General features: G+C 37.7%; 7 protein-coding genes across 20 annotated transcripts; 1 reads left to right on the plus strand and 6 right to left on the minus strand.

Moving 5' to 3' along the window:
* The first annotated feature begins 628 nt into the window (after positions 1 to 628).
* Positions 629 to 4,267, plus strand: NBR1 (ubiquitin-associated (UBA)/TS-N domain-containing protein / octicosapeptide/Phox/Bemp1 (PB1) domain-containing protein). The gene is made up of 7 exons (NM_118602.4): positions 629 to 820; positions 1,179 to 2,068; positions 2,158 to 2,281; positions 2,385 to 2,642; positions 2,820 to 2,969; positions 3,062 to 3,619; positions 3,698 to 4,267. The coding sequence occupies exons 1-7, from the start codon at positions 788 to 790 to the stop codon at positions 3,797 to 3,799; spliced, it is 2,115 nt and encodes a 704-aa protein (NP_194200.1). The 5' UTR covers positions 629 to 787; the 3' UTR covers positions 3,800 to 4,267.
* Positions 4,167 to 4,949, minus strand: AT4G24700 (uncharacterized protein). The gene has a single exon (NM_118603.4). The coding sequence runs from the start codon at positions 4,833 to 4,835 to the stop codon at positions 4,404 to 4,406; it is 432 nt and encodes a 143-aa protein (NP_194201.1). The 5' UTR covers positions 4,836 to 4,949; the 3' UTR covers positions 4,167 to 4,403.
* A 194-nt stretch (positions 4,950 to 5,143) lies between these two features.
* On the minus strand, positions 5,144 to 8,731 carry AT4G24710 (pachytene checkpoint-like protein; the record flags this gene model as incomplete). 4 transcript variants are annotated; one of them, NM_118604.5, is made up of 14 exons in its annotated part: positions 5,144 to 5,489; positions 5,606 to 5,734; positions 5,842 to 5,969; positions 6,089 to 6,179; positions 6,279 to 6,349; positions 6,428 to 6,497; positions 6,959 to 7,034; positions 7,138 to 7,227; positions 7,476 to 7,580; positions 7,674 to 7,777; positions 7,863 to 7,930; positions 8,054 to 8,160; positions 8,263 to 8,326; positions 8,409 to 8,731. In NM_118604.5, 14 exons carry the CDS (start codon positions 8,602 to 8,604, stop codon positions 5,349 to 5,351), a joined length of 1,440 nt encoding a protein of 479 aa, NP_194202.4. The 4 variants fall into 4 exon arrangements, with proteins under 4 accessions (NP_194202.4, NP_001328224.1, NP_001320058.1 ...); NM_001341695.1 differs by having other exon boundaries at positions 5,349 to 5,489; positions 8,409 to 8,568; NM_001341696.1 differs by having other exon boundaries at positions 5,842 to 6,179.
* A 143-nt stretch (positions 8,732 to 8,874) lies between these two features.
* On the minus strand, positions 8,875 to 10,594 carry AT4G24715 (high-affinity nitrate transporter-like protein). Its single transcript, NM_001203897.1, has 2 exons — positions 10,262 to 10,594; positions 8,875 to 9,963 (listed from the first exon to the last, which is right to left on the minus strand). The coding sequence occupies exons 1-2, from the start codon at positions 10,467 to 10,469 to the stop codon at positions 9,476 to 9,478; spliced, it is 696 nt and encodes a 231-aa protein (NP_001190826.1). The 5' UTR covers positions 10,470 to 10,594; the 3' UTR covers positions 8,875 to 9,475.
* Positions 10,595 to 12,117: 1,523 nt separating this feature from the next.
* Positions 12,118 to 13,903, minus strand: AT4G24730 (manganese-dependent ADP-ribose/CDP-alcohol diphosphatase-like protein). Of its 2 annotated transcripts, NM_001125573.2 has the most exons (2): positions 13,608 to 13,903; positions 12,125 to 13,240 (listed from the first exon to the last, which is right to left on the minus strand). In NM_001125573.2, the coding sequence occupies exon 2, from the start codon at positions 13,226 to 13,228 to the stop codon at positions 12,293 to 12,295; it is 936 nt and encodes a 311-aa protein (NP_001119045.1). In that variant the 5' UTR covers positions 13,229 to 13,240; positions 13,608 to 13,903; the 3' UTR covers positions 12,125 to 12,292. The 2 variants fall into 2 exon arrangements, with proteins under 2 accessions (NP_974609.1, NP_001119045.1); NM_202880.2 differs by having other exon boundaries at positions 12,118 to 13,726.
* Positions 13,904 to 14,085: 182 nt separating this feature from the next.
* FC2 (LAMMER-type protein kinase AFC2) lies at positions 14,086 to 17,463 on the minus strand. 10 transcript variants are annotated; one of them, NM_118607.3, is made up of 12 exons: positions 17,149 to 17,463; positions 16,342 to 16,531; positions 16,137 to 16,163; positions 15,900 to 16,053; positions 15,742 to 15,790; positions 15,529 to 15,643; positions 15,288 to 15,379; positions 15,052 to 15,202; positions 14,908 to 14,972; positions 14,739 to 14,836; positions 14,543 to 14,645; positions 14,086 to 14,463 (listed from the first exon to the last, which is right to left on the minus strand). In NM_118607.3, exons 1-12 carry the CDS (start codon positions 17,248 to 17,250, stop codon positions 14,326 to 14,328), a joined length of 1,284 nt encoding a protein of 427 aa, NP_194205.1. In that variant the 5' UTR covers positions 17,251 to 17,463; the 3' UTR covers positions 14,086 to 14,325. The 10 variants fall into 10 exon arrangements, with proteins under 10 accessions (NP_194205.1, NP_974610.1, NP_001329107.1 ...); NM_202881.2 differs by lacking the exon at positions 16,342 to 16,531; NM_001341699.1 differs by having other exon boundaries at positions 14,124 to 14,463; positions 14,543 to 14,836; positions 17,149 to 17,429.
* A 91-nt stretch (positions 17,464 to 17,554) lies between these two features.
* Positions 17,555 to 20,531, minus strand: AT4G24750 (Rhodanese/Cell cycle control phosphatase superfamily protein). Its single transcript, NM_118608.5, has 10 exons — positions 20,197 to 20,531; positions 19,994 to 20,089; positions 19,774 to 19,881; positions 19,433 to 19,529; positions 19,176 to 19,215; positions 19,019 to 19,093; positions 18,629 to 18,716; positions 18,448 to 18,515; positions 18,191 to 18,263; positions 17,555 to 18,102 (listed from the first exon to the last, which is right to left on the minus strand). Exons 1-10 carry the CDS (start codon positions 20,344 to 20,346, stop codon positions 18,019 to 18,021), a joined length of 879 nt encoding a protein of 292 aa, NP_194206.2. The 5' UTR covers positions 20,347 to 20,531; the 3' UTR covers positions 17,555 to 18,018.
* Positions 20,532 to 20,757: the final 226 nt, after the last annotated feature.

Raw genomic sequence — 20,757 nt, forward strand, 5'->3', positions numbered from 1 at the left:
GTCGAATGTCGAATGTCTCAAATGACTATTATATTATAAAATTGTATATCAATGTTACTAAGTTATTAGAACGCACCAAAATGTACAGAAAAAGTTCATATGATAAATTATATTCACAAAACGTAATAATAAGAAAATATCTAATTAAATTTACTAAATTTATATGAGGTTAGGTAGCAAACATAAGAGTTTTAAGAGTTTGGATTTTGGAATTGGTGGTGTTTGTTTCTCAAACTTCATAAATTAGAGTTTAAAATGTTTTTTTATTTTTTGTGGTCGGCATAAGAGTTGAAGTTTTAATAAAATAAAATAGTATCTGATCATTTTATTGGAGAAAACATAAAAGATGTAGTATTTTATAAGAACTCGAATTGGTCAATTTTCAAAATGTTAGTATGAAAAATAAAATATCTAGTTATATGTACTCGTATCTCTTGATATTTTTGGCTTTAACTTAGGGATGTTAGTTTGATTTGTCTTTCTGGATAAGCCAGTAGTAACCAAAAAAGTCAAAATCTTGTTGGCTAAGTCAGAAATTAATTAAATAAACAAAAGGGCCCATTAAATTAATTATTTTAATAAATATTCTGTGTAATGATATATAGTATAAAACGCGACCGTCTAAATTCTTGGTTGTTTACGAGAAAAGCGGATTACGGGTACGCTTCTTCTAAGATAAATCTCTCCCCGATTCTCTCTTTTTCTCGCTAGATACTCTTTTTCTTCAATTAGGGTTTCTTCTCGCTTGCCTTTTAATTCTCTCCAGCTGATCTGATCTCCGTTACCGATGGAGTCTACTGCTAACGCACTCGTCGTCAAGGTTAGAGATACAACCTTCCTTTCTTTATTTGCGAATCGTCAGTTTTCTCACAGTAATTGTCGGTGATTCTGGGTTTTCGTGGCGATCGTCTCGTTTCTGTTGATTTTGTTGCTTGTAATCGGTCCTTTCCTTTTGAATTTCGCTATGGATCGACTCTCTCTCTCTCTGTCTCTGTATTATAATCTTAAGTGTAATTCGAAAATTTTCCAGACATACTTAGCAGTATCTGCTTGAATCTTATACCCGAACAATGATTAAAACTATAAGTTATCGTAATTAGAATCGTAATCTATTTCTTCGACAATTTTTTTTCATTTTTTTCATTGAAGTGATACTAATTTTGTTTGTGATTATGTAGGTGAGCTATGGAGGTGTGCTTAGGCGTTTCAGGGTGCCTGTTAAAGCTAATGGACAGCTTGATCTTGAAATGGCTGGTCTTAAGGAAAAGATCGCTGCTCTCTTTAACCTCTCTGCGGATGCTGAATTGAGTCTGACTTACTCTGATGAGGATGGGGATGTGGTTGCCCTTGTTGATGACAACGATCTCTTTGATGTTACTAATCAGCGTCTTAAGTTCTTAAAGATCAATGTGAACGCTGGCGTGTCCACTAACTCTGCTGCTCCAGAGAGTAGTGGGAGTTCCACACCTGCGGGTATGCCTAACCCGGTTTCCAAAATCCAGAAGGGTATAAATGATGTTCTGATGGCTGTACCTAACCCGATGCGTGATACCATATCAAAGGTGTACATGGACCTTGCATCCAAGGCCTCAACTTCTAGTCCTGTAGTTGGTGAGATGCTTGATTGCATTTCCAAGCTAGGGCAGCTCTCAATTCCTCAGGAAAGTAGTCCTTGCTCACCTGTTACCAAGCCTGGTTCTTCAGGTGCTTCCCTGAGCAGGGATGTTCCTTCCGCTGGTGGAAAGAAGGATATCTCTGAGAGGACCCAGACCGGAAGGAAACCTGTTAATCTGAATGAACCCACTGGCGCTCATTCAAAGACTTCTGGTCATGTACCAAACTCGTCTGGACTGGGTGCTAATTTCAACGAGTGTCCCTTTAGTGGCAGTACCATGAATTACTCCTGTCCAAATCCAGTTAACCTCAACAAGCATCCTCGTCGTGTTTGTCATTCCAAAAAGAGCACCAATGGTGATTACTGGACTTCATTGGGTGTATTCCATAAGGGCATCCGTTGTGACGGATGTGGAGTTCTTCCAATTACTGGGCCTAGATTTAAGTCGAAAGTGTAAGGATGCCTTCTACTTACTACTTTAGAAACTATAAACATGCTAGAACTTATTGTGCTTATATGTTTCGCTTGTGAATATTGTGCAGTAAAGAAGACTATGATCTGTGCACCATCTGCTATTCGGTGATGGGTAACGAGGGGGATTACACAAGAATGGATAAGCCTGTATCCGTTCAACATCTGCATCCTTTTAGAGGACCGTTTACCCAAGTATTGCTCTTCTTCTAAGTTTATAATTACTTTTCTTCTTGTTTATTCTATGTGTCTTCTCTGATAGCTATGAGGAATTCTTACCCTTTTTTTTTTGGTATAGTTTCCTAATCCTTGGTTGAGCCACCCTGTGCCACGAGCAACCAATGGAGGTGCACCTCTCAGGTGTACTCGCCCTAAACTAGACAGTCGGTTTGTCCTTGATGTGAATGTAATTGATGGAACCGTTGTTGCTCCATCCGCCCCATTTACTAAGATTTGGAAAATGAGGAACAGTGGTTCGCTGGTGTGGCCACAGGGCACACAGATTGTCTGGATCGGTGGGGACAGGTTCTGCAACTCCTTGTCAGTTGATTTACAGGTTAGAAACAATTTCCTTAGTTTTCACTCTTTTAGCTCGATTCTTACCACTAACAGAGCAATTATGTTGTTTGAATTTACACTCGATGGCTTGAGTTAGGTTGTTTTCTTCACGAAGTGACTATAGCTGCTTGATTATATAATACTAACTGTTTTTTTCTCTCTTTACACATGGCAGATTCCAAAGGAGGGTGTGCCTATCTATAGTGAACTTGACGTCAAAGTTGATTTTGTTGCACCAGAGTTACCTGGTCGATACATTTCTTATTGGAGGATGGCTACCTCTGACGGTGCTAAGTTTGGGCAACGTGTTTGGGTGTTGATACATGTACTTACTAGATTTGTGCAGCTTCTGTCCTTTAATTCTTTGTCTCTTTCTATCATATGTGTTTGATACATTTTTTCTTTTTGCATGGTTAGGTTGATGCATCTCTGAAGAATTCTGTTGTGAATGAGTTTCATGGACTGAACCTTAATGCCTCCCCCTCCCTTGATGAGAATTTTCCAAGCGAATTTCTAGGGATTATGAATTATGAGTCAGCTCAACCTGGCAGCTCCAGTGTCAATCCTGGGACCGTGAAAGGTACTGATCTAGAGGGCGAAGTTGGTGAAACACAGGCCGTGGAAAAAGAAAACCTTTTGGTTGGTGAAGCTCATCCTGCTATCCCTCACGGTCATTCTCCTTCATCTTCATCTTCTTCATTTAACATGGTCGACTTCCCAAGCATGCCTGCTGTTGAGGTCTTGTCTGGTGGTTCTTCATCTACTACAAAAGACGTGCCAGTTCCTCTTCAGGAGGATATAGAAAAGAATGACGTGGAGATAACCATGCTCAAGGAGCTCGAGGAAATGGGTTTCAAGGAGATAGATTTGAACAAGGAGATCTTGAGGGATAACGAGTACAACCTGGAGCAGTCTGTTGATGCTCTTTGTGGAGTTAGCGAGTGGGATCCAATCCTAGAGGAGCTTCAGGAGATGGTAAGTGTGTCTGCACTTGGTGAATTTATTAAATCTTACTTTGCAGATTGGAATGTTGAAAATATTGTGATTTTGCAGGGCTTCTGTGATGATGTGACGAACAAGAGACTGCTGAAGAAGAACAATGGAAGCATCAAAGGCGTGGTAATGGATCTCCTCACAGGGGAGAAGGAGGCTTGATGAGCTCTTTGGTTTCTGGCAACTCTTCTCTATCTCTCTTATCTATCAGGAATAATTATGTTTTATAAATAAAACCTGATCTCTTAGTTTGGTTTCGTGCTGCGTCACATGGTCTGTTCCTTTGCTTTGTGTTGGGATGATGTTACTATGTTAACTCTATCTAAGACATGGATGGTTTCTTTCTTATTTCAGTTTAGTTTATGTCGTTCTGCTCCTCGGGTCAAATGAATGGTTGAGTCTTTTTTATTGATTTCATCACTTTAGGCCTTTTTGGTCTCCATTTCTCAGCTGTATTTGGCTTAATGTGAGTTTGTGAGAAGAGCTTTCCTTGAAACAACGTACTGTTTTAATTCACATTTACCCTCTCATCTCTCTCAATCAGGTGACATTTTCACGTGGTCGAATCATCGGCATGGCAGTTGCAATTAGTCATGGTGGTCGGCTTCATTAAACTGTTTACAACTGACAAAACTTTGTTATTCTATCCATAGAAACCATTCAAAAACCAATAAAAGTTTTTGAATAGACCAATAAAAGACATTCATAATTGATTTCACTTTTTGAGAAAAATTTACAAGTTTGAAGTAGTAACATGATGAGTTTGTTAGAATCTCTTTGAAGACGAACGAGTGAACAAACTCCTAAGGCTGTTTCTGCTGTCTCTAGTTTTCTTCTTCTTCATCTTCTTGAGGCCATCATTATCTGAAGAAGAGAAGGTTTGTTCTTCTAAAGTGAGTTCGCGTTCCAGTTTCTTAGAGACCGAAAGAATCTCGTAGGGATCCCACAGCGACTGTCCGAATTCCCAATCCAAAAACGACGGATGATGCTTTGCGGACAAGGCTTCCGTTTTGAAACGTGATGCCTTCCCTTTGACAAAAGCATGCTTTCTCTGCGCATCGAACTCTAAAACAGTATGTTTTGAGGTTTGGGAGTGGCTGAGCCAAGCCTGCGCAGCTGCCTTCATCAACTCTAGTCTCTTCTTCTTCTCCTCTTCTTCTTCTTCATTTTCATCTTTAGCCTCTCGTTTCTTCCTCATCTCTCTTCTTCTTCTTCTCCATTTTGGGACTTTTGGGGATCCAAGTCTTATTATGTAAGGTTTAATGTCAGCCTTAAGTTTCTTGTTCGAATCTACTCACTTCTGTCTTGTCTTCTGTCTTGTCTCTTCCTTTTCATCTTTCTTTGTTTATTATTTATTTTCATGCCTCGTTTTTTCTTAGCCTTTAGATTTTCAGATGACAAAAACAAAAATAAAAAAAAAACAGATCAGATGACTTGGTTGCTGACAATTGTTCATTATCAATTTATCATCGATTCGTTTATTGTCAACAATTTAGAGATGTTAAAGATGGTAATAACCCATTGGGCATCTGAAGCCCATGTTTAATACTCAACCCGTGATCTGCGTTTCTTTATCACAAAATAATAAAATGAGCATTTTCCCCTTCATCATAGCTGTAGATGATGAAGTGATGTTTAATCAACAATTAGCATAACATTTTTCTGAACAACACAACTTCATTGTTATTTGTTTATGACCTCACAAAAATGGTCATTCAGGTTGTTCAGACTTCTCTCTCTTAGCTGTTTCTATCATTGTACACAAGAAATTACTTGGATCATGGCTATATGGATCTGCAAGTGCTGCGTGCGCTAAAAACGGAAGCTTCCTCAATGATCTCCCACTTAAACCCTGTACATCAAGAAGTTGATCCCAATTCATACTTGCTTTTTTTAAGAGTATTCTCAGTTTTATTTTCACTGACTCACTGCTCTACAATCAGTATAAAAGTATTCCCAAAGACTAACCTCGCACCCTTTTGCAGCTTCTATCAACTGTTTGCAGAACCAAGGAACTGTATTTGTATCATGAACCTCACTTTCACTTAACTTTTCTTTCAAACTTGAAAAGCTTGGAATAGAGAGTCCATCACAGCCCTATACCAAGATTTATGGAGCTTATAAGATATAATTGCTCCTCCTTCAGTGGTATTAACAGGAAAATATGGAATTCGAAACCTATATGATATGCTCTTATATAGTACCTGGAAACTTGATATGATCCCTTTACTTATTAATTCCTCAACACAAGACCTTAATATTTCATAACGAACATGAAGAGTTGGAGGGCCAACATAAGCTTTTATGTCAGCTCGATCCACGAAAGCAACATCTGCAACAAATATCTTGATCTGTGACATCTCACAAAACGTGAATATTATGCGGAAGAACAAAGATCTATTATATTAGAGAAAAAGTCATGAGGCTGAGGACAGGATCAAAATAGGCTACCAATAGCAGTAGTTATGTTTGATGTTGTAAGGATTATCACATTCGGTGCTGATTTCAATTTGTCCATTTGGGTGAGTAGTGCATTCACAACCTGCAACATATGAATAGGGGGATTTGGTTTTCAAGGGTTAAGAATTGATCTTTTCACAAATTCTAGGTGTATACGAAATTTAGAAGCTAGTTGGTCTACCCGGATAGAATCTGACGGTTCTGAGCCAGACAATGCAGCTTTTCGAGCAGCAGCAAGACTTTCTACTTCATCTGCAGGCAAAACAATCTCAGGCCTACACAAGAAATAAGCATGCAAATATAAAAAGTTATGAAAAAATCATAACTCACCGATCAAAACAAATACCAGATTTCCATCTTCCTCCACCATCTCTTGGATTTTTTGGAAAAGCTTGGCAACCTATATTGTGGAATTAGTAGAAATGTTGAGAATAACAGAAAATTCCAATAAAGCTTTTCTTCTAAGATAGGTCCGATCACTTCACAACTATTGGTGAAGTTTGTGCTATCACTACTAGACACGAAATGGATTCCCAATCAGCCTACTATGAAATCCCAGAAATTAACGGACTGTGATCAGCGAATAAAGTAGAATGAGTATTGAAAATTTCACTGGCTGTAATCAACTGATCAATAAATAAAGTAGATTAGCTATTTTTCCTTGGAAGATAAAGTGGCAGTTATAAGTTGTTACTTCTTTACGTTAGTTGAACCAACAACTACAAGGTAGCCACAAATCTGGTTGAAGTCCAATAATACATGAGTACAAAGTCAGCTTGTTGGCAAATCTACCGCATTAAAATGCATGCTAAAGGGATAACTTAAGAGAAGAGTTAAAGAAAGGAAAAGTGTATATCATACCAGCTTGCCACTTTCAGAGAACCATTTACTAAATAGAGAGTGAGCATTGACTTCAATCAATTGGCAATGTGGATATCTGATGAAGGAAACATAAATCAAAATCAAAATAGAAAGATGATCGAGATAATACAGTCAGTATAGATTAATCTGACAGAATAACATTTTGTCCAGAAGAGGACCTGGAGTTGCACCGGATTGAAAGCTTTTGAGCCAACGCTTTGCAAAGGGATGTTTTGCCAGTCCCTGGTGGTCCGTGCAAAAGAATAATCCTGCAGAAAGATTCAACAAATCATGAAGGCTAATTAGTTGAAATCAGGCACAAGAAAAGAAAATATCAGACTTAGACACCAAAGAACAAACAAAAGGGCAGGAAACAAATTTAGCTCATAAGCAACTCAGTTATCTGAAGTTTTTAATAACAATCTCATGCTGTAGAATAGAAGGAGACATATATAAGAATTGCTAGGTAAGTTAGGAGAAGAACAGTATATACTGGATTTATGCCAACTTTCCTCACCTGTTCCATGAAACGAGATTTGGGTTAACACCCTTCTGGGTGAACAGCAATGCACTCGCAGCATAACGTAGTAACCTTTGCTTAAGTCCAGATTCATATATTAGGCTACACAAACAAAAAGATCCAGACCACAGAACAAATTGTGTCAAGAGTCATTACTGCTTTATAACCACGTCAAGATAGTAATTCCAGACAGACCTTTCCCATAAGCCATCAAACTCCTTTGCGGGTAGAATCCATTCGTTAAAGCTAGCAGGTTGTCCATCTGCACACAAGTCCTCACATGGTCCTTCTTCAATGAGCTGGATGTGAATTACAAACAAGTCACGTACACCTAGAGAAAACAAGGCTGACTGGCTATTTTAACTTAATAAGATTTGCATTTACCTGAAAGGTGTGCACAACTGGCTTCACTTGCCAGAACAAGAGAACATCATTATTTTTCACCCATTCCTCTATATACAGAAGCAAAGAAGATATCAGTAACATCAAACCCACAAGTATGCTAGCATGAAACCTAAACACTGATTACAAAAGGAAAAGTTTGGTGAAATTGATAAGGTTTAATATTATAATACCTGTATCACAAATGCATATCCTTTGCACATTATCAACTAGGAACAAGTCGTCTGCAGGAATCAAAACCAGTCCATCTGCATAGCTCATGCTCCTATTTTCCAGCATCCTAGAGCAAAATACAAAACTATCCCATTATCAAAAAGAAAACAAACACAGAGTTAATTTAAGCAGAGCTCCACTATAATAGATGAGAAAATGTGATACAAACCGTTCTACAGCTCTCTGGACATCCTCTAGACGAGCCGTGCTTGAAGGCTTTAAGCAGACCTCCACTAGAAACCACAGAAAATGGAAATCATAAAGAGAAGCTCTATAATTGAAATCCAGAATCGAAAGGAAGGAGAATTGAAGTACCAGATACGAGGAATTTGTTCTCGTGGAGGCAAGGAGGAGGATTGGGTGTAGCGACTGGCTCAGCGACGGCTATTTGCACTGGAATAGTCGCTGCTTCAATGGGGTTTTGGTAAGAGACCTCCATGGAAGCGTTTGGAAGAGGAATCGGGTCCTCCACCATAGGTTTTTGCTCGGCAATCTCCATGGGAGTGCTCATGGTGTGTCTCTGGATTTGGGAACAACACCAAGGCCGAGAAAAAGTTGTCAATTTCAATTTTCAGATTTTCTCTTTTCTCCGGGAATAGGCGGGCTTTTTTCTTTTTTTTGGGTGTTTTGCAGCTTTTATTGGTGTTTACTGTTTGGCAATGCACTGAAATTTCAGGTAAATTTGTAAGAAAGTAACAATTAAAATTAATAATATTAACCTCAAAAAGAAAATTAATATAATCTAGCTAGCAAAATAATGTATGAGAAAATTTTAAAAACATAAATAGGAGATATGGTGTTGAAGACTAAGCTCGAAAAAAAAATGATGGTTATATGTTTGATTTTATTATTTTCTTTAGATTAGGCAAATCACTTAGCTATTAGTATTTGTATTTGTTTAGTGAAATTTGAAATAGTTTTAAGCAGACTCTGTGAGTATACGGCTTGGTTCTACAAAGATTAAGTAAGGTCAAACTTTCAGTCAATAAAAGACTTGTGACTGAGAGATCAGATGACCACAAATCAGTGGAATCTCTCCAAGATGAGAAAATTTACGATAAATTGAAATACATTTTTTAGTTATTGTTCAAAAGATGATAAAATTTTATTTATCTAGATATATGTAAATATTAAAGTGTGACAAAACGTAGGAGAACTTAGTACTGTTTTGAATATCATATCTTTTCACTTTTTGTTTATGTGAAAAGGTTTTCTATAAGTAAGATTTAGTTTATATGAGATGTATATGGAGGATTATTGCATTTTAACATTGATTTTGGGAAAGTGAAAGGATATATTTTCTTCACAACGACAAACACGAACAATTATGACGTAAACGCTTTTTTATTCGACTTAACAAAAGACCTCATAGTTAATCCAACTCACTCCCTTTGCTCTAACTTGGCCTTCCTCTTCTCCATGACAAAGAAGACAAACAGAGAAACAACGGAGAAGACGCTGAAAAATGTGGATGCTATGTCTAGCCCCACGTGATGACCACTTATGGCATGAACACTGAAGAGATTTGTCGTCCTTCCCTCATCCGTGCTCTGTCCGTATGCAACTTCGTGGCCATCTCCATCGATTCCATAGGCACGTACGAAGTAGGTTCCAGTGGGGATATCAAGTCCGATTGTCCAATCGAGTGATTGGGGGGTCTTGTCGTATGCCTTGGACACAATCTCATGAGGGCAACTTCTGTCCTTGAAGAGCTTGTTATCAGTCTTACGCCACGGTCTATCAACTTGGCTGATCGGTGCATAACAAAGCTTGACTTGGATTGTCTTGAAGGCAGTATCCGTGTCGACCTTGGCTGACGACGACTTTAGCTTCCATGTAATTGTCACCATATCTTTTCCAGCCTCTAAAACTAAAGATCATCCATGTGCAAATTTGAGTATATAGATTTATAAAAATAATAATAATACAAGTATGGAGATGAATCATAAATCATGTATATTCCAAAAAAAGAGTCTAGAGATGTATAAACGAAAATAACTATTTTTTCCGTATTAAAATAGGTAATATATCTTTATACTTAACCTACAGTTAGAGCCTAGTGGGCAACTTCACTACTTATGAATACACACTTTAGTCGCGGATTTGAAAAGATAATAGATAAGGTACAAAATCTTTGAATTATAAAGAAGGTAAGACGGTTCACAAACCTCCGCTATCTTTAACGGGTTTAGCGGTGACCTCAATTGAGTTTTGGAGATCGGTGAAGAGTCTATCTTTCTTTCCTCCACTACTCGACTCGATGAGTGAGAATATGAGAAGTGATACGAAGAGGAGAGTGTGGATGGCCATGATCCGAATGAGAATGTGATCTTGGTAAGGGAGGACGACTAAATGTGTGTCACACATGTGTCTCATATTTATAGAATGCCCATCTTTAAATACATAAACGCCACTAGACGCCAATATTTGAACCGGCGATCATTTAGTGCGAAGAATTTAAGGGAATTTTCGGGCGCCATTACTCGGTAGTCGACACGAACATAGTTGATCTATCGAATAATGTTCAGTCACGAAAAACAATGCCCAAGAATGAAAAAAAAAAAAAAAAAAAAAAAAACTCCTCATCATACCAATTGGACTTACTTAGATCCCAATCCGGAAATCTAATAATTGATCATTCAGGAAGACATCTAATTCAGGAAATCCGGTTTTGAGTTTCTTTTGCTGAGATTGATTGTTGGTCCATCAAAAAAAATTATGTGCTAGTTTAAATATCTCTAGAACAAGTATGCACTAAGTTTGCTAGCTAAAGCAGTCTCCCAATAAATTCTCTTTATGATGTTGGCTTATGCAGCATTTTTGAATCACGCACTTGTGAATTATTAGTGAATATTACAAACAGGATTGCAACTGCTTCGATTCAACCCCGAACTTCTGTGAAGTGTAGACTCACCAAAAGGATTCAGCAAGACAGTTACACTTTCCTTACTTCCTAGGGAATTACTAAATTTGGAATCAAATTAGTAATTGCTACATAAAACGGGCTACAGTATTTGCTTTGCAATCGAACTCATAAGCCTTGTTGATATCAGAGGGAAGACTCTTCCTCCGACAGAAGGTTTTATCAAGAGAACAAGTACAAGAGAATTTTTATGGGGTTCTAAACGGATTAGGCACGGAACATGAGTCTGTGGCAACTGTGATAGAGCACTATCTAAATCTCTATCCTGGTCCTTGTTTTGATGATGTGGTGCATAAACTCACAGCCTTTGATTATAAGTTAATAGCCTATGCTAATTCTCCCTCTGAAGTCACTCCTCACATGGCATATCACATTGAGAAAGCATACTATACTCGTGGAGGCTATAATGATTCCCGTGGTAGAGGTTTCCAGCAACAGTTTGGATCAGGTTCAAGCACAGGTTCTGGATCTGGACAAAAACCTACAAGTCAGATATGTGGTAGATATGGGCACTCTGCATTCAAGTGTCACAACAGGTTTAAAACATGACTACCAGCCTGAAAATCTACATAATGCTCTGGCTGCTATGAGGGTGTCAGATCAAAGTCAGTCTTCCAGACACAGGAGCTACTGCCCACATCACCAATTCAGCTTCTCATCAAAAAAATGTCTGTTGGAGGAAGAGTCTTCTCTCTGATAGTTGATGACTATCTCATAGTCCAAGCAGTTAATCATAAACGAAAATCAATATTCTCCTTCCATTTAGCTCCCTTAACATCATTTGCCTCCACGAAATGGAGTTCTTTCAAAACCCTCGAGCAGTTTCAGACTTCCAGTATACAGAAAACAATCTAGTTTCTGCTGAAAACTTGATCTATTGTTCTGCTAATCAAGGTCTAACTGTTACTAATACATCTAAACTACAATTAACACAAATCTTATCTATGTTTCTTAAAATAATCTGCACTAAATCTATGAAGGAACATGACTTGAAAACCTATATTCATCACCTTAACACAGACGTACACCTAAAAATTCAGCTAGACACTACAAAGAGATAAATTTAGCTAGAGATTTCCTTTATTGCACAACTAAATCCAAAACAGATCCATCTGATATAGATTCCTTGTTAAGAACATATGGAAGTTCATACAAATAACTAGTAATCCAATCAACTGAAACTTATAATCATCTTATTCACAAAGCACCAAATACATAGAAATATGGTTGTGATTACAAACTCTGCATTTCAAATAATTGATCATTCAGGAAAACTCTAGTTCTCAAAATCGGTGCTTTGCATCCGATCAGTACCAACAAGAGACAGCTTGTTATCATATACATCGATATATCCAAACGAATACGTACCTGGGGGACACTCCAAGGCAGCTTCCAAGGATCTATGGTGAACCCCATGAGAATCAACAAAGTATCCTCCTTTATGATCATGTCCGGACAAACAAACTTTAACAGAGTCATACTTGTGTATAATGTTCATCACTTCATCAAAATTCCATAACAAAGCTGCTTTGGATGCCACACCAGGGCTCATAGGCACATGCCCACATACGATAACTCTCTGGTTTGAATTCGATGCATCCTGAAGAACACTGTCTAGCCATTGCAGCTGTTTCTCCCCAACACCACCATTATACTTCACAAATCTCCTTGCAACATCCTCAAGCCCTGCGGGGCTGTTTTTGTCTGTGTTTGGGTTCTTTTCTTCAAGTATTTTCAATGCAGCGATAGTATTAGGATGTTCCTGAGGCCATCCAACAGCACTGATGTCATAACCATCTAACACCACAACTCTATACTCCGGGGTTGGTGAGAAATCATAATAAGCATTGCCATCACGACCTGGGATCTTCAGCAACGGAAGCAACTCTTCGCGGGGGAGATTGTAGAGGCAGTGATTACCAATCATATGATACACAGGACCGTTGAATTTCTCGAATTCATGGACTAGTTTCTTAGTGGCAGCCAAGGATTGATCTTTGGGACAAAAGCCATCAACAATGTCACCCATGTTAATAACAAATTTGAGGTTACCATGTTGGTTCCAAGTTTCAACAGCTCTTTGAAGGACAAGGATGCTGTTTCTGTAATACCTAGGAACACCTAAAAAAGAGCGGCCATCAGAAATATCAGCATACTGAACATCAGCAATAACACCAAATGAGAAGAGAGGCTGTCTGGCTGCAGAACCCATCAACCTATTGCTCTGTGAACATCAAAAGTTATGTTAGAAAAAACTTTCACAATGAATAACATAGTTTAGCTTCACATATAAACCCTCAGGACTAAAAAGCCACGATTTTTGAAAACTGGCACATGAACAAGTTTCTGATCTCACAAATTTGAGCTGAACCTTTTATTAAACAGTAGTTGAAAAAATCACAAAAGAAAGGGTGGAACAATGCAATTGCAGGTATATTTGTAAGAATCTAATCCCATTCGTCAGAATTGTTTTCTTAAATCCATTGTAATAGAGAAATCGTAGACTCAATGGTCGATATCGGCGTAGATCGTGAAAATAAAACGAAAGTCGTATGGAAAATCAACGACATTTTGGTAAAAGACAGACTTACGACAGTAGAGTTTCCTGCGAGGATCAGACAAGGAATGCGCAGAGGTGAAGCAGAATCGGACAAGGCGGAAGAAGTTCTGGGTAAATTCCAGAGAAGATAGCTAAACACGGAAACTCAAGTGAAACTGGAGAATTTTCTTACAAATCGTGTAGTTTTTCTTTACGCTGGTTAAACTACATGCTGTTTCTTTCCGACGAATGCCAAGAAGAGAAAAAAAAAAACGCCCCGTTAATTTGGTTTGGGTTATTGTATCACTAATTCTTATGATGGGCTCATCAATGGAGGAGTTTCTTTAGTTTATATTTTAGTTTTGGCCTTTCATATTTTCTTTGCAACTTATCTCTTATTATACCATTTCTTCTTCAATATATAATCCAATGTAAATGCGTTATAAAATCCATTCTCTTAGCTTGGTGTTATGAAATCATTCAGTAATGAGTAGCAGCATTTTCTCTTTATGCATATACCTCTACTTGTAGCAGCACTTTCTCTTTATGCATATACCTCTACTTGTAGATAGAATCCAAAACTAAAACTCTTTTGAATTGAAACGATCCAGTTTACAAAGATAGACAAACAATCGCCTATCACGGTTAAAAAAAGAGTGATCTTAGCATATTTGTTAATTTATATCAGAATTCGTGGGGTTGTGGGGTAAAGACTTGCTACAAATCATACATATTTCATCCCTATTTACACTCGTCAAATTCAAGTCCCGCTATCTTCTCCTTGCGAAAAACGGATGCCTCAGAGCTTCACGAGCGGTTATTCTCTCTGACGGATCAAATCGCAGAAGTCCTTGCACCATATTTATTAACTCCCCGGCTGAGTGGTCCACATGTTGCATTATTAAATTCTGCAATACAGGCATCACCATTATTTTACAAACTACCATAACACTCCACCCAAACTCAAAATATCAACACTTGACCAACCTGAAGCCGAGGAAGCTTCAATACTGCCTTCAGGCTATCTCTTGAGGTTGCCCCATCTGGCCAATCCAAACGACCTCTTCTCACATATTTCTCTGAGTGCCGGCTTTACCAAACAACCCAAAAATAAATCCAGTTAAACACCCAACAATATATACAATCACTTCAGAATTCAGACCGTGTGTTTTATTCAACTCACTCCACTTTCTTCAGCATTTGTTGAGGAAACGGCCCAAGAACACGCTCCATCATCGCTAGATGCTCCAGGTTTTCATGTGTTTGGAACAATGCTTCACCCTACAAATCTCAAATCTTTCAATAAAAGACTCCCAAACATTCATTAACAATCAACTACTTCAGACACACACCGTGCACAACTCCACTATGATACATCCAACGCTCCAAACATCACACGGATAACTCCAGCCAAGACCTGCACACAAGGCAATGTTTCTCCATAAGTTTGTGATATCTAAAAATTTTAATGAGTTTTTATAACAAGAGCTACTCACCTAAAATGACTTCTGGTGCCCTATAATGTCTGGTTGATACAATGTAGGTTTGGTCCTGGCGCTCATAAGTTGTGCTACCAAAATCAATCACCTTTATTGCACTTGATTTAGGCACTCTTTTATAGCATACATCCCTTTGTAATCGGGACCCCTGCATCAGGAAACACAACCAAATTCCTTCAGCACTTAAATAGTTGGCCACATTAAGGTCACACACAGTTGCATTCGAGATATACCTTGTACTCGGGAATCTTCACATAGTCTGAGGAGACTAACAGAATATTTTCTGGTTTAAGGTCCGTATGAATCATGCGCAAGTCATGCATAACTGCAAAACAAAAATAGACAAGAAAATTGCCATAAGAAATGAAAAGAGCTGAAATTCAAAAACTAATGATGTAACCATCTCAGTGACAAGCAAAACTCAGATAAAAATGCACGAGCATGTAGAATGAAAAGACTGCAAAGACTACACACATGCTACACATTCCAAGAGTTGCCAGCCAATCTCACGGACAAGATCAATGGGAAAGGAGCGATAATTGTTTTTCCGAAGAAAATCGTATAAACTCGATCCAAGCTTCTCAAATACCTGTAGCAACCATTTTAAGTTCATCCACAAAATTCAACCCCAACTATTTCCCAAACCGGGGAAAATCATAGACATCACAAAATTGACTAAATACTTACAATACAGATATGGTTACGATAGTCAAACCAGTTCCGAATTTGTACACAACTGCAAGGAATACAATGATTTAACCTTTGCAAAAAAGAATCTTGGAAAACTATGCTTGACTTCATCAGATTAGTGATGCATGAAGAAAAAGTCAACAGACAGTACTTACCGATTGCCACCTTTGTCATGTTTACCAAGCTGTTGCAGCATTTCAATTTCAATCATAGCAGCCTCACGGTATTTCTTCACACCACGGACAATTTTTACTGCCACCATTTCCTTCCTCTCCCTATCCCAACATTCTAGCACTTGACCAAAAGTACCTACAAGGAAAATTTAGGAAATCAGATACGATAACTACACCGGACCTATGAAAATAACTTGTACAACAACCATAAATTCATACCTTCCCCCATTTTGCTATAAATTTTATCTGCAAAACAAGAAGAGCATAGAGAAATCAGAATACTGAAATCAAAACAATATACACAAGGTCCACCACAACACCTAGAGTTTGTTCAAAGCCATTGACAAAAAAATCTAGAGAAATTTAAAAGGTATCTTCAGGATTTTATCAAAACAGTTTTTTGGTAATAGAAAAGTGGGATTACAGCGTGGAGTTAAGTCATCTCCCAGTTCAAATATGTAATGTCCATCCTTATCATCTTCTCGCCATGGGGGAGAACCATTTCGAGCCACACCCTTAACACAAAGAGAGCTACTATTGTCTGAAGGAGCTCCGGAAGATGCAAAGCTTGATATATTTCCAATCTCTTGCCCACAAAACATTCCTACCTGAGCCTACACATATTCATGTACCATAACAGACAGATGAAAACCTGCCACTATCCTTCTACGCCGACTCGTTCAGAGTCATTTACTATCTTAAAACCTTAAGGGTAAATCCAAATCCAAACAACTTTTTTTGTATTCAACGTGCATCTATTATCTATTGTTCTTCAGAAAAAATCACGAAGTCACGATTATCTTTAACTTATAGAATTGGAGAGGGAAAGGCGAATCAGCCAACACAAAATCTTGCTCAGCTCAAAATTCACAAATCATGCATCAGATCAAATTTGGTTCACCATCTACAAACAAATACTAAAAACAAAACATACCACAGAAATTGAACCTAACAACACTGAACATCTAAAATATTTCAAGGACAGACCAAATTTAAATAGATCTAAAACACCACCTAATTCAATCACAAACTTCACCTAATCATACAGAATTTGGTTTCTTCAAATTGAATAATTGACAAAAACAAAAACATTGAGAAAACTGCAGATCCAGAAGAATCAACACAAAAATTAAACCGATCCTAAATTTTAAATAAAAATCAAATTTTCAAAGGAATCAAACACAAAAACTCAAATTGGAATCATAAATAACGAGGTGAAGAGAATTTATACCTTGGTTGCCTGAGGCAACACATCCCAACCGAGACGCGCTCTCTTTCTGGGACGACGATCCATGTGAGTATGAGGGAATTCATGCACACGCTCCATCTCCATAATCTCAGAATCAGAGAAAATCTTAAACGGTGTGATTTGTTTCAGAAAGCCAAACGGCGATGACGAAAAGCTTTTTTGGTGTAAACAGAATCGTAGCCTAACCCTAGTTTTTAAGCAGAGGAATAGCAAATTGCGATAGAGAAGCAGTCAGAAAAATCTCCACCGTCCACGTGTAATCAACCGGTATAACCTGGGTTAGTTGGAACTGTGCTGGATTTAACCATAGTTGGGTTGGCTCAATAATTGATGGGAGAGAGAATATGCTTCCACTTTCCAGACGATGAAACAACAAGAAGTGCTTCATATTTCTAGTAAAACGACACGCATTTAAATTGGATAAAGATTTTTTTTTCCGCGGGTCGAATATTCCACTCTCTAATTAACTTTTTTTTCGGACCAAACTCTCTTCTTCTTTTTTTCGTCCCGACCAAACTCTCTTACTTACGATTTCGGACCAAACTCGAATAGTCGCAATTTTTGTCCTAGATTATTTAACTTTGTCTACTAGAAGTTTAAGCCGAATTTTCTTTTCTTTTTTTCTTTTTTTTTTCTTTTTTTTTTCGTCAACGAATTTTCTTTTTTATATAAGCAAATTATTCTTTGGATAATACGGATCTTGGTATAAAGCAAAGGGTAAGTTTGCCATTGGAATTTCAGGATTCAAAGATGTATTTTTGATCTATTTCAACTACTCTACCTTCCAAAACTTTTCAATTTTTTTTTGTTGAAGAGAAATATAGCCACTTGGAGCGTGGTTAAAGAGAGATCCTAATGGCCTCTTAACTCCTGAATATAATGGCCTAGTTGCTGAGCCCCAACGAACAAAGCATCAGCAGCCAGAACAACTCCAAACTACAAACATGACATGAGAGAAGCAGTCATGAGGAACATGATTCACAAAAGAAAGAAGCTACAAGAGATTTTGATTAAAAAAACTCACCAGACGAGCAGTATATACCAAACGGTACCCCCAACCTTCTTTCGCAGCTTGAGCTCTTTGCTGGTCTGTCCAACTGCAAGTAAAAAGATGTATGAGCATAATACCAAATGCTGCTAATGATGTACAAGATAGAGCTAGGCTATTGACTTACAGTCATTATAAATAAATACAGGCCTATCCATTATTCTCCTCATTGTCTTTTGAGACTTTTACTTTTCAAGCTATGAGAAAGTCTGAGTAGCAAAAGAGAGAATTACCCGAGGAACTCTGAAAAACCTCCAATACCAGCAAGCTTCAAGGGTTGGACACCTTCTGTCACTAGATCCTGCTATCACATAATGAATGAATTAGTTATCGATGTTGTAGAATCTTGCAATTCAGAAACGAAACTGAAAAAGTATAAAGCACAAAACCGAAAGTTTAAAACAATCGTATAACCTCGTCTTGAGCAGATTCTAAACCACCTTGTACCCAGAACAGATTCTCATACCCTGCATTATATAGTAGCTCGCAAGCAGCTAAGGATCTGACAATATTTACGAGTCAAGCATAAATTTGAGGATCATCCAACAATATGAACCCTGTGATTCACAGTTATACTATCAACATACTAACTTTCAATATAAGACTAATTTTCATTCCACAAGAACCGAGACCATTTGATAATGATACTTCTTCAACCCAAAACCTGGATAAATCACCATGCAATTCTATGAATATATAATATATAGGCAGAGAACCTAACCAGCCACTTACTCATTATAATATAAAGTAACCACATATTTCAAGCATGGTTAGTCACTCATTATCTATCTATATTTCAAGTACCTCAATCCTTTTTGGCAAGCAACAATCAGCTCTGAGTCTTTTGGGAATTTCTCCTCAACCTTTGACAAGAAGAGCCTGCAAACGAAGTAGAAAACCAAGAAGCAAGTAAGTATGCCAAAAGGCAAAGAAGAAGGTCAGCTTACTCTCGCAGACATACCTATTAAAAGATAGTGTAGGTGCTCCACTCCACCATCCCCCTGTACAAGTGGAAACATGGTGAAATCAAAACCAAAATTTTTTACAAGAACCAAAAAGAATTTAATAAATGCGTGTATTCAAGTGTTCTAGTCTCTATCCTAGATGGGATTAGTCAATGATATACAATAGAAATATAGATAATAGTAGGGAATAATAATGAATTGATCCAATGTCACTATAGTCAACAGGTTATAACTTATAATGGTGGAGAAGTACCCATAGCAAAACTAGTGACTTTTTTGGAAAGAGTTCCAGCGTCAAGGTTGTCATCATTGTCGAAGATAGGAACCCAAGTGGAGCCTTTAATCCATGCCTTTATAGAAAAGAAAAGAAAAAAATCGAAGGAGAAGACTACATCAGTAACACACTATAGTTTTGATTTCATAATAACATTACAGTCGCCAAGAGTTTGAACTAACTTACTAACATGTCATGCAAAGGTGAGATACATGAACCAAATTCTATGCAATAACGTTCAAGGGTGAATTTAGACAAGACAATCATCATCTATGGATAAGTAAACAAGCAGCCTAATAACTTAAAAAACAAGAATGTACCTTGTTGCGCTCGCTAGAGGGACGAACATCAAGGAGAGGTTTGTTTGAAAGAGAAATAGCATAGCCTGCTTCTCTTGGTGTAAGAAGCTTCACTTTTCCTTCCCTTAACTATGCAAACAATAAATTTGTTAATAGTGAGAACAGTTGAATAACAATGAAAATAAAAACATGAACCATAATCACTCCAATGTTCCAATTTTAAGATGTAAGTGATGGTTACCAAACCATCCCAACGCTTTTTAGCAGCAGCTATGTCTCTCATTTGCTTCAAATCAATATCTTCATCAACAGCTTGCATCCTAACAACACCTACTCCCTATTCAACAACAAAGAGTGTCAAAATTTTACTTTCGCTTCCAATCAAAAAAATCGAATGGAGAAAACGAGATAAGGCCATAAAACCAAAATAGAGAATCAACTTACAAAGCGACGAACAGTGGAGAGCGATGTGCCTCCAATGGGGGATTTAAGTGAAGATACCATTGAAGAGGTCATCCTCGAGTGCTGGTTTCTAAAAAGATTAGAACCAGAAGCTAACAGAGGATTTAGAACGGGAAGAGATAGAGACTCCATGTTTTAAGGTTCTGAGCTTTTGGTTCCAGTAGGAGTAACTGAGAAGATGGATAATCTTCGCCTTTGCGAATCAACAACAGAGACAAAAGAAAAGAGTAGTCAATTTCGAGTTATTGGATAGTTTTGGCTTCATTGAAGCAGTCTTTTCGAACCAGACTCACTTTGGTTAGAAAATTCGGTCGGAGTCTTATCCGACTCTGACAGTACCAATGTAATAAAAGCCCATAAAGATCCCTTGTTTGGGCCTAAGAAAGCCAATAAAAATACCCATCTACATAATCAGTAATCATCAAGCCTATTGATCCTTCTTTTTCCTTTTTCTTTTTGATCAAAAAACTATGGATCCTTCTTAGTTCTTACAAATACAAGTACAATACAACTTCCACCCACTATAGCAAATCGAGTGCAAGC

The sequence above is a fragment of the Arabidopsis thaliana genome, chromosome 4 (assembly GCF_000001735.4).
Source record: "Arabidopsis thaliana chromosome 4, partial sequence".
NCBI classification, from domain to species: Eukaryota; Viridiplantae; Streptophyta; class Magnoliopsida; order Brassicales; family Brassicaceae; genus Arabidopsis; species Arabidopsis thaliana.

Coding starts and splice junctions, on each gene's coding strand:
- FC2 (NM_118607.3), bottom strand. CDS start 17,250: ATGGAGATGGAGCGTGTGCATGAATTCCCTCATACTCACATGGATCGT. Junction 14,973..15,051: donor GGCACCAGAAGTCATTTTAG/GTGAGTAGCTCT, acceptor CCTTGTGTGCAG/GTCTTGGCTGGAGTTATCCG. Junction 14,464..14,542: donor TGAAGCTTCCTCGGCTTCAG/GTTGGTCAAGTG, acceptor CCTGTATTGCAG/AATTTAATAATGCAACATGT.
- NBR1 (NM_118602.4), top strand. CDS start 788: ATGGAGTCTACTGCTAACGCACTCGTCGTCAAG. Junction 821..1,178: donor CTAACGCACTCGTCGTCAAG/GTTAGAGATACA, acceptor GTGATTATGTAG/GTGAGCTATGGAGGTGTGCT. Junction 2,970..3,061: donor GTGTTTGGGTGTTGATACAT/GTACTTACTAGA, acceptor TTGCATGGTTAG/GTTGATGCATCTCTGAAGAA.
- AT4G24750 (NM_118608.5), bottom strand. CDS start 20,346: ATGGAGTCTCTATCTCTTCCCGTTCTAAATCCTCTGTTAGCTTCTGGT. Junction 20,090..20,196: donor TCTCCACTGTTCGTCGCTTT/GTAAGTTGATTC, acceptor GTTGTTGAATAG/GGAGTAGGTGTTGTTAGGAT. Junction 19,216..19,432: donor AGTCACTAGTTTTGCTATGG/GTACTTCTCCAC, acceptor CCACTTGTACAG/GGGGATGGTGGAGTGGAGCA.
- AT4G24700 (NM_118603.4), bottom strand. CDS start 4,835: ATGAGGAAGAAACGAGAGGCTAAAGATGAAAATGAAGAAGAAGAAGAG.
- AT4G24715 (NM_001203897.1), bottom strand. CDS start 10,469: ATGAGACACATGTGTGACACACATTTAGTCGTCCTCCCTTACCAAGAT. Junction 9,964..10,261: donor ACCCGTTAAAGATAGCGGAG/GTTTGTGAACCG, acceptor GATGATCTTTAG/TTTTAGAGGCTGGAAAAGAT.
- AT4G24730 (NM_202880.2), bottom strand. CDS start 13,228: ATGGGTTCTGCAGCCAGACAGCCTCTCTTCTCATTTGGTGTTATTGCT.